The sequence below is a fragment of the Nannobrachium achirus genome, assembly GCF_963921795.1.
Source record: "Nannobrachium achirus genome assembly, chromosome: 13".
NCBI lineage: Eukaryota > Metazoa > Chordata > Actinopteri > Myctophiformes > Myctophidae > Nannobrachium > Nannobrachium achirus.
In genome coordinates, this window is record NC_137833.1 from 1622150 (window position 1) to 1633595 (window position 11446).

At 46.0% G+C, this 11446-nt stretch overlaps 1 protein-coding gene across 1 annotated transcript in view; it reads left to right on the forward strand.

Annotated features, from left to right (window-relative positions):
- Positions 1-10710, forward strand: part of hectd2 (HECT domain containing 2) — a gene marked incomplete at both ends in the record, with an annotated part of 39557 nt that extends 28847 nt beyond the window's left edge. Inside the window, 9 exon segments of the mRNA XM_080740063.1 lie at positions 1604-1697; positions 3214-3288; positions 3744-3831; positions 5251-5273; positions 5276-5308; positions 5480-5533; positions 7077-7192; positions 9517-9660; positions 10590-10710. Coding sequence (XP_080596189.1) covers positions 1604-1697; positions 3214-3288; positions 3744-3831; positions 5251-5273; positions 5276-5308; positions 5480-5533; positions 7077-7192; positions 9517-9660; positions 10590-10710 — 748 coding nt within the window.
- Between the last annotated feature and the right edge of the window lie 736 nt (positions 10711-11446).

The window sequence follows — 11446 nt, forward strand, 5'->3', positions numbered from 1 at the left end:
CCCCCCCCCCCTCTACTGCTACAGGTGAGACCCCCCCCCCCCCCCTCTACTGCTACAGGTGAGACCCCCCCCCCCCCCCTCTACTGCTACAGGTGAGACCCCCCCCCCCCCCTCTACTGCTACAGGTGAGACCCCCCCCCCCCCCCCCCCTCTACTGCTACAGGTGAGACCCCCTCCCCCCCCCCCCCCCCCCCCCCCTCTACTGCTACAGGTGAGACCCCCCCCTCTACTGCTACAGGTGAGCGCTAGCCTGGCTCAAAGCCCCGCCCCCGCTCTGAGCGGACGCAGTACCGCCAGTGGAACAAGAGGGAAGCGCTTGTTTTGGGTGGAGATGACGGAGGCGCGCCGACGTTATGTTATAAACACAATCTGATCTAGCAATCATGACATAGGCTATTTATTATAATCACTAATTCACTATGAAGTGTCTTTAATTATAATTAAAGTAAAAATAGTCAAATAACAAACGAGGACAAATTGTTCTGCCCACATCAAACCAAAATGCCTAAACTACTGTAAATGTAGGCCTATTATAACTATGATAATGGTTCTTAATTAGTCCCAATTATTAAGTATAATACTTGGCCTTATAAATATAGAATGTTTATGAATATGTTATGAAACATCGCATAGTCGAGCGTTGCGAGTCTGCGGCGGTCGCATAAGCCGAGTCAGCGCCGTTACCGACTTATGTGCCGTTATGGACAGAATAGTAAATCTTCGTCCCCCCCGAATTTCGTCACCTCCGTGCGGTCCAGGTGAACACAACGGAGCGCTCCCTACCTCCGGTTCAGCCAACCACAAGCTTCCACTGGCGGTACTGTGTTGCTGTTTTGATGTACACGTTTCTCTGGTCTGGTGTTGTGTAGTGAATCTGCAGTTTATCCCGTTCCGAAATGGCAGCTCCTCCTCCAATGAGCGCAGGGGGTGGGGCCCGGGGGCGGGTCTAATCAAAAGCAGGGAGACCTGGGAGAACAGGTTTCTTACCTTTCAACGTGGTGCGCACATTCCATCCGTGCACGATCGTTACACGTCATTCAACGTAAAACAAAAATCACACCCGTGTGAACTGAGCGGTGGTTTACTGTACTCTACTGTACCTAACTGTACTGTACTGTACATATTCTGTGTTCTATATCTATGAATTCTATGTGTTCTAGATCTATGAATTCTGTGTCCCCCCCCCCCCCCCCCCCCCCCCAGGCTAGTCTCAACAGCACCCTCTTACCCCCCCCCCCCCCCCCCCAACCCCCCTCCCCCCTTCCCCCCTGTGTGTGTGTGTGTGTGTGTGTGTGTGTGTGTGTGTGTGTGTGCCTGGCCTGGCCTGGCCTGAAAACAGCGCCCCTCCCTTAACATGTGTGGTCATAAAAGGTACTGTAGGCTACATACAGACAGACAGACAGACACGGACGGAGACAGACATACCCACACACACGGCCACGTATAGGAGCGTTGTGACCACCGCTCAAAAAGGACATCAATCCAATAAAACATTTAATAAAAATGTAATAATCATTTAGTATAAATGTGATAATCATTTAGTATAAATGTAATAATAATAATGAATGTAAAACAGTGATAACCTGCGTCTGTTCTCTGACAGGAAACTGCTGACCCCGCCCACTGCACCATGTGACCAGAACGCCCCCGTTGGCATGGCAACCGCCTCCCTGGAGGACCTGCAGCAGATCATGCCGGTATGATGTTCCTCATTGGCTGAGGGAGCTGTCAGTCACTGCGTACGAGAGTGTGATTGGATAAGAACTGTTTCTGTCTCTCATACCTGATTAGTGGCAATTTTCGTTTTTTTTATCCCACCATTTTGTAACGGATGTTTCACCCTGTGCCAATGGGCTCTGCTCTCCCTCTGCCAACCTGGGGAGAGCCCTGAACTGAGCTGAAGTGTGCGGGCCGCTTCTTATCACCTGACAGGGGGGAGCTTCCCCGGTTGGACGTAGCGGCCAATAATTCCTGGAAATAACATTTAAATGCTGTGTTGTAGTGAATTAAAACCAGAGCCCATTAGAACAGAGCTCCCCGAAGAGAAGATTCATGTAAAAAAGAAAACGTAAAACATCGGGATGTGTGTGTTGTTGCCATATTTTGTTTACATTCTAAGCATTATGTCACACTGTATGTCTGCTTAAATCAGCCATAGCTCACCTTATGTGTAACATAGTGTTCACGTACAATAGTAATCCTGTGTGTGTGTGTGCGTGCGTGCGCGTGCGTTAGGGTGACCAGATGTCCCCCTTTGCGAGGGACAGTCCCACATTTCCATGACTTTTCAGGCGTCCCCCAAATTGAGACTCTGTCCCACATTGTGACTGGCAGGTGTTGATATAGGTGCGCTGATTGTTTCTGAAGCTCTTAACGTGAGCTCACAGCAAGCTAGACTGGACCACACTGGACTACTGGAATACATCAGAGTATTCCATTGTAATGTAAATCTCTCTCATTGTCTCTTTTCCCTGCAAGATATGTTTTTATGCCTGTTAATAAAAAACATGAGAAATATCCCCTATAGGGGGGTAAATAACAAATTAATAGGCAGTATTTGGCCTATGGTCGAATATGACATCAAAGCATTTATTATCAACTTAATTAATAATTTGCTATTAAGTCCCCGCCCGTCCGTCCCACATTGTCCCACACAAGTGGTACTTCTGTCCCTCAAACGAACAGTTTGGATCTGGTCACCCTAGCGTGCGTGCGTGCGTGTGTGCGTGCGTGCGTGTGTGTACACCTGATGTTGTCTTTGTTGACACCAGCCACAAGGAGGTGCTAATGCTAGAGGTAGGCTGTGTCTTTGACCTTTACATGGACCAAGCATTCCAAGATAAGTATGTGAAATACCAACCACTACTTGAGACCATCACCAGTCTAGGATACACTTGCAGATATAGTGTACTGATATTTGGAAGTCTTGGACATGTACATAAATGCACCACGAGAGGCCTGCAGATTGCTGGCTTGGCGAAGACAAGAGCAAAACAAGTAGCAAAGTATTGCTCTGTCTCAGCTATTATCGGCAGCTTAGCAGTGTGGAGAAGGAGGTGCTATGTGTACCCATAAGTGCTCAGTAATTGATTAACCCTAATATATTTGTTTCCCTGTTTATGAAATGTAATTTGTGGAACCAAATAAAGTATTTAAAATGTGTGCGTGCGTGCGTGCGTGTGTGTGTGTGTGTGTGTGTGTGCGTGCGTGTAGGAGCTGGCTCGTGGCCTAGCAGAGCTGCTGGCCTATGAGGGCAACGTGGAAGAGGATCTGGACCTCACCTTCCAGGTAGGAACGTCTCAAACCTCTGAAAAACCACACCCAGGGTGAAGAGAGCGGTGCATTTGGTGGCCACTGGTTGTAGTTATAGAGCTCAGTGTGAATGGACTTTTAACTTGCAACAACAGCGCCACTTTGGTTAAGGCAGGTCACCCAGTGGTACTGCAGCTGTCTTACCCCGTTCTCCACAGAAAAAAATAAAATAAAACAAATAAAATGTGTTAAAGGATCTAGTGATCCAGTGTGTGATGTGTGTGAAGGTGTTTCAGGAGGACATGGGTGTTGTCAGATCTAATAGTAGATCTCACAGTGTGTGTTGTCAGATCTAATAGTAGATCTCACAGTGTGTGTTGTGTGTGAAGGTGTTACAGGAGGACATGTGTGTTGTCAGATCTAATAGTAGATCTCACAGTGTGTGTTGTCAGATCTAATAGTAGATCTCACAGTGTGTGTTGTGTGTGAAGGTGTTACAGGAGGATATGGGAGTTATCAGATCTCACAACCTCAAACCAGGAGGAGACAAGATCCCTGTGACCAGATCTAACAGGAGAGGTACTGTTACTGTACACACTCACTAGGGTTGCCACCCGTTCCGTAATATACAGATTCGTCCCGTATTTGACAATGAAATGTTGCGTTCCGTATTGAACCAATACGGAACGCAGTTTGTTCTGTATTTCCCAAATGCCCCATAAAGGTGTGTCACTCAAACACTGAATTTAACGATAATGAACTGGCAGCACTCGTGGGAGGCAAGCAGGACATCATGTGAGCGTAAACATAAAGCATCCAGTGGCTCAGTGCTGTGGCTGCGTCTGGTCACGGTCTGCCAGTCTGTCAGTCTGTCAGTCTGTCAGTCTGTGTCCATGGACTTGTAGCCCGGCCGGCGGCCGCTGCCAGCAATCGTTTTACGCAGCGTTGCGGTGAGCACCGCGGATTTACCCCACAAGCGAGCCGCTCTGCAAGCTCTACAAGTGTTTTTCGTTATTTAATAACAACACTCTAATAGTTCACAGAAGAGATGCGTAAATTCAATAGGAGACGTTAAAAAACACAAAAAGCCCGAGAGCACCAAACTGTGTGCGCCTCAGTCTGATCTCACTCTGTCAGGTTGGTGGGAGGAACCAGCAGCCACCAGCAACCACCTCTACCAGGTCCACCTCTACCAGGTCCACCTCTACCAGGTCCACCTCTACCAGGTCCACCTCTACCAGGTCACCTCTACCAGGTCAAGATCAGATACAATAAGGTGACATGACAACCACCTCTACCAGGTCAAGATCAGATACAATAAGGTGACATGAGATGAGATCAACCTCTATTGATCCTGAGAAGGACATTTGAAATAACACAGGAGAGGTATTTTAAGCTCACAACGTGTTGCAATGTGACACGTTGTGAGCTTGTAGATCTGCCATTTTCAAAATGTCTTATGAATTTGAACATTTTATTTTTGAAACACAAATCTTGAATGACTGGCAAAAAATATATAAACTAGAAAAATGCTCCTCTGAGCACAGGTCTCCGCCAGGTCAGGTAGGACATTCATACAATAACATTTTTCATATTTTGGAAACGATTGCTGATTTCAAACTGCAAAAAGCTTACACAATACTGTGTGCTAGTTATAACTATTCAATGTATTTCAGGGGTTCGGGACGTTAACATTTTTTTTTTCCCGGCAAGCAGCAGTGCTGCGCGCCCAGAACGCACACTACCGCGTGGCCGGAAGAGGGTGTCCCTTATTTCAGTTTCTGAAAGGTGGCAACCCTAACATGCACGCACGCACGCACGCACGCACGCACACACACACACACACACACACACACACACACACACACACACACACACACACACACACTCTTGTGATAGTACCGGTACACTATACAGATCTTTTTTAATTCATCAATGTCTCTCTCTCTCGCTCTCTCTCTCTCTCTCTCTCTCTCTCTCTCTCTCTCTCTCTCTCAGAGTATGTACAGCTCTACACAGTACAGACTTCTTGTTGAATGGATCCATCTATAAACAGTTCTCTCTCTGTGTGTGTGTGTGTGTGTGTGTGTGTGTGTGTGTGTGTGTGTGTGTGTGTGTGTGTGTGTGTGTGTGTGTGTGTGTGTGTGTGTGTGTGTGTGTGTGTGTGTGTCCAGAGTATGTGCAGCTCTACACAGACTTCTTGTTGAATGGATCCATCTCTAAACAGTTCTCTGCATTCTACCATGGATTCCACAGCGTCTGCTCCTCACATGCACTCATGGTAAGTCAGTGCACGTGTGTGTGTGTGTGTGTGTGTGTGTGTGTGTGTGTGTGTGTGTGTGTGTGTGTGTGTGTGTGTGTGCGTACATGCGTGTGTGCGTATGTATGTATACAGTATTCTGCCCGAACCCGACCGGCCCGAGCCGACGTATTTGGGCCGAGCCAGGTCCAAAATGTATGCTAATTATTGGGGCAGAGCATGAAGATGGCGCTGTCTGCTGTTTCACTCAATCTCTAAATCACTAGGCTGTGTGAGGACGACTGTTATTGGATCATCCTGCTGATACAGACTTAACTGCAGGCTGGTGTTGTGCGCACCAAAGAGCCATTCAATCTACAAGCTCACTGAAGTCTGCATTGCATCACGATCTAACATGTTTAGAACTTGCAGATCAGTTCTCATCCAGGGCCATGAATCAGGGGCAGAGGACGATGCGATGGTGGGCGTGTTCAGATATGGTTAACAACACGTCAGATAAACCAAACGAAAGAGAGTAGAGATTAGAGGAATGCAGATTGCAGACAGATGGATGCGTTGCAGGGTGTGAACAAGATGAGGATTAAAGGTGTATTCAGTGATAATGAAAGTGGCCGGGGGTCATCTTGTCCCTTACTGGCCTTACAGCGTGGAAATGTTTAGTTTTTATAGATTTTTTACACCATTATAATGTTCTCGTTTTGATCATTAGACCCAATCACTGAATAACGGTAGGCCTACGTCTCCAGCTTCAGGATATGTATGATACTGATTTACTACCAGACTGTGGCATTTTATGAGTTCAGTAGTTTACAATCTAGGCATTTAGCAGACGTTCTTAATTCAGAGCGACTGTGGCTCTCAAATCTTTAATTTTGACGATCATAACTAAACATCATAACATAACTATAGCCATACTCTACCCTTATTGGTCGAGGACTGGCTGGCCACCTCTGAAAACAGAATCTAGCTATGCTCGTAACACAGGCCATGGTGGAAGTCCGTATATGGACAGCACTCATTCTAGTGAGGAGAATGAATGGAAAATGTACCAATTATATTTTTATTTGAATGAAATACAATCACTGAATATACCTTTAAGGGTTCAACTTCATTTATGCAACTTTGAAAAAGCAAAAGTTGAAAGGTAATCTCTCTCTCTCTGTGAATGTGCTGCTCCGTAAGGTTTTAAACCAAATTAAGTATGAATTCTGACTAGCACAACTGTTACTGAATAGAAAACATACTTACTTATTGACACAAATACTAGACTTTTGATGTCAGTATTTTCTAATCAAAATGTTGAGCGTGTTCTTGGATTCAGCTATCAGGAAAAGGGGGTACTGAAGCCCAAAAGGTTTGAGAACCACTGCGCTATATAATTCTCCTCTCCTCTCCTCTCCTCTCCTCTCCTCTCCTCTCCTCTCCTCGCCTCACCTCACCTCGCCTCTCCTCTCCTCTCCTCTCCTCTCCCCTCCCCTCCTCTCCTCTCCTCTCCTCTCCTCTCCTCTCCCCTCCTCTCCTCTCCTCTCCTCTCCTCTCCTCTCCTCTCCTCTCCTCTCCTCAGTTGCTTCGTCCAGAGGAGGTAGAGATGTTGGTGTGTGGGAACCCAGAATGTGATCTGACTGTCCTGCAGAAGAACGCTCAGTACGAAGGATACACACCCTCTGACATCACTGTCCGGTACGCACTGTACCACACACACACACACACACACACACACACACACACACACACACACACACACACACACACACACACACACACACACACACACACACACACACACACACACACACACACACACACACACACACACACACACAACACACACACACACACACACACACACACACACACATACACACACACACACACACACACCTCAGTACAAAGGATACAAACCCTCTGACATCACTGTACGGTACGCACTGTACACACACACATACACACACACACACACACACACACACACACACACATACACACACACACACACACACACGCATGCACACACGCACACATGCTGGTCTGGAAAGGAAACCACAACACGTCATGTTGTAGTCCTCAAAGACTACAATTTGGCCGGATCCACCAGAAACAGTTTTAACCCAAAATATTCCCCTGCGCTCAAGGACATACTTTTAGGGCCTACCTAATAAACTCCTTGATGCGGAGTAGTTTTGCTTTTGAAAAATTAGTTTGGCATATGCATCTTTTAGTCCAACTGGTAGCGACTGGCAAGACTACACTAGGCTACTGGAGCATTTCAAAGAGACGCCGCTTATTCTAGTGGTTTCCGCGTTGGGCGGAAACCAAACGGCCTGTTGGTAACGAACACCAGGCTTTAACGAACACCAGGCTTTAGGAGGAAACCAAACGGCCTGTTGGTAACGAACACCAGGCTTTAACGAACACCAGGCTTTAACGAACACCAGGCTTTAACGAACACCAGGCTTTAACGAACACCAGGAAGAAGCGGCGTCGCTTTGATTTGGTTCCCCCCGTTTGTTTCTCCAATCCCTATTAAAATGCTCCAGTAGCCTAGTGTAGTCTTGTTTCTCTAATCCCTATTAAAATGCTCCAGTAGCCTAGTGTAGTCTTGCCAGACATTATTACAGTACTAGCCATAATATAAAGCCATTTAACACTTATTGCACATTAACTCATTTAGTGCCACCCAGTTCACCACTAGAGGGCGCCCAGTGGCCATAGAAAATCCCATAGAGATATGCTGGTATATGCAGAAGCCCTGCAGCCATGACTTGCCTGAACACTTTCCTTTGTGCATGTACAGGAAGAGGATGAAGTTAGCTTGAAGTTAGCTATTGGCTACCAAGCATTTTAGAAGCCTTATTTTCGTCAACTTAGCCATGATTAAACCTTGCACACCTCATGCATGGGAAAAAAACAGAGAAGAATGAGCTCTAAAAAATCCAATGCAATCCTGGATTGCATTGGAGTGGATTTGTGCAGTTTGTTCACAGCTTTCAAACAAAAAAAATCCGATTGGAAATCCGTTCAGGCATTCTTGAGATAATCGCCATTATGTTTTACATGTTATGTAAACAAACATGGCTGCCCTGTATGTTAGATGGGGTTGTATGGGGGTGGAACATGCAAAATCGCGATTGAAATCATGTTCACTAGATTTGATGGGGTCCAAAAAAAAAAATTTAAAATTTTTTTTTTCAATTTTTTTTTTTTTTTTTAATATCCCGAACTAGTTCGGGATAGGCACTCTGGGATGCGATAATATATCCCGAACTAATTCGGGATAGGCACTCAATGAGTTAATGAATGATTATTTTAATGATATTTTATGATATTTGTTACTTTTGTCAATTGTCATCTTCATAGATGGTGGCCAGCAACAACTAACTAACTACTAACTAACAGCAGATCAGCAAGCTCACAATGTGTCACATTGCGACACATTGTGAGCTTGTATATTTGCTATTTAAAAAAACATTGAGGAGAAAAAAAAGAAATTTGAATATTTTTGAAACATTTTAACAACATAAATCTGTGTGGAGGTCCCTGGCACCACATATTTTCAGGTGTGGGTCTGCGACTGTAGACAAATATGTTAATCTGGGGTCCTTGATATGAAAAGATTTGGGAACCACTGCTTTAAAAAATATTAGAAAGTAAGCCCAATAAGCAACTAAACTATTTTTTTTTTGAAAGACACTAATTGCTTATTATAAGCAGACATGGCAACCCAACTACTGACACTTTAATGCAAAGACAACAGGAAACCAAATGATGTTTTTCAGGGCAGCTTTTTCAACCTCCGCCTCTTTCAGGATATGAACAGGAAGCTGGGGGCGGGGCCAGGAATAACGTGAATTGTATGTTACAATGTTATGCCCTGTATGCACTTTGTAACTGGCAGTTTTCCTAATTATCTGACACAGGCACTGATATTGTTTATGTCCTTTGAACGAGGCATTCTTGTACTTGTGCTTCTGTGGACATGAATAAACCTTTGTAATGCGTGTCAGGTGCTTCTGGGACGTGGTGTTGTCATCTCCTCTGGAGCTCCAGAAGAAGCTGCTTCACTTCACCACCGGCAGCGACAGAGTTCCTGTTGGGGGTCTGGAACATCTGAGCTTCAAGATCTCCAGGATAGACGTCCCCACTGACTGGTAAACATCTCCATCATAGTACTGTGTTCTATTTGTCTGTCATTCAATGTTATATGAGATACTTTAATGGTTTCCTGTGGAAATAAGCTTAGTCTTTTCATGGATCTCCTTTTAGTAGACCCTGTACCAGTGAACTGTACCGTCACGAAACTGTACCTTTTCCTATGCAAACTTCTAATAAAGTCTTCAATCAATCAATCAAAGATCGGCTATTTTACATTGGTTGTCAAATATAGAGGCAGAAATTGTGAAATTAGCTATTTTCACAATAGAACCGTGTCATACAAAATGTAATGCCTCAACTCTTAGCGCTCGTCAGGGTGGGGGTGGGGGGGGGGGGGGGGGGGGGGGGTCCCCAGTTAAAATATGATTATTTTAGGGGTCGCGGCCTGAGGTCGAGGACCACGGGCCTGGCGGAGCTGTCCTGAAAACCGCCTTGAGCTTAAAGTCCCTTTCGATTACGATGCCACCAAGGCCTGCCAAAATAGATTTCAGTCGACTAAATCAACTGTAGATTTAGCCGCCTAAAATCTTGATATTTATTCGACTAAAATTAGACTAAAACTAAAACTTTTCAGGTGACTAAATTATGACTAAAACTAACAAATGGTAACATTTGCTTTTCTCCTTGTTTCTCCCATTCATTTCAATTCATTTCCCCCTGTCTGTCTGTCTGTCTGTCTGTCTGTCTGTCTGCCTGCCTGCCTGCCTGCCTGCCTGTCTGTCTGTCTGTCTGCCTGCCTGCCTGCCTGCCTGCCTGCCTGTCTGTCTGTCTGTCTGTCTGTCTGTCTGCCTGCCTGCCTGCCTGCCTGCCTGCCTGCCTGCCTGCCTGTCTGTCTGTCTGTCTGTCTGCCTGCCTGCCTGTCTGTCTGCCTGCCTGCCTGCCTGCCTGTCTGTCTGTCTGTCTGTCTGTCTGTCTGTCTGTCCAGGCTTCCCATCTCTCACACATGTTTCAATCAGATCAGTCTTCCTCCGTATCGAAGCAGGAAGGAACTCAAGCTCAAACTGACCATCGCCATCAGCAACGCAGAGGGCTTTGGGCTGGAGTGACGCACACACACACACACACACACGTGTATGATTATTTTAGGGGTCGCGGCCTGAGGTCGAGGACCACGAGCCTGGCGGAGCTGTCCTGAAACCAGTGACGTTCAACTTTCTTGGAACCTTGGTTAGTTCTTGCGAAGCGGCCGCCAACCAACTTTCCACCAGATTGAACCGGAAACAAGGATTTGGCTCTGGAACCACAAAAACCAAGGATTTTGTGGTTCCGGTTCCAAACCAACTTTTACGGTTCGGAAAGTGTGTTGGAACAGGAACCACAAAATCCTTGGTTCCTCTGGTTCAATCTGGTTCAATCTGGTTCAGTCTGGTTCAGTCTGGTTCAATCTGGTTCAATCTGGTTCAGTCTGGTGGAAACGCAAGCCAGTTTGCAAGAACCAACCAAGGTTCCAAGAAAGTTGAACGGCACTGGTTCTGGAACCAAGGTTGTTTTGGTGGAACCCTGGTTCGTTCTTGTGAACCGTCGTGAACCGTGCGTTTCCATCAGATTGAACCAGAACCATTGTCCCCCAGTTCAGATGGTGGGTTCACTGGAAAAACCAAGGATTTTGTGGTTCCGGTTCCGAACCGACTTTTACGGTTCGGAAAGCAACTCCGGTTCTCGTGGTAAAGTTCACCTCTGGTTCATCCCATAGGTGGGAGAAAAAACCTCTGGTTCATCCCATAGGAGGGAGAAAGAACCAGAACCGGTTCTTTGCCGGTGGAAAAGGGCCTGAGTGTACAA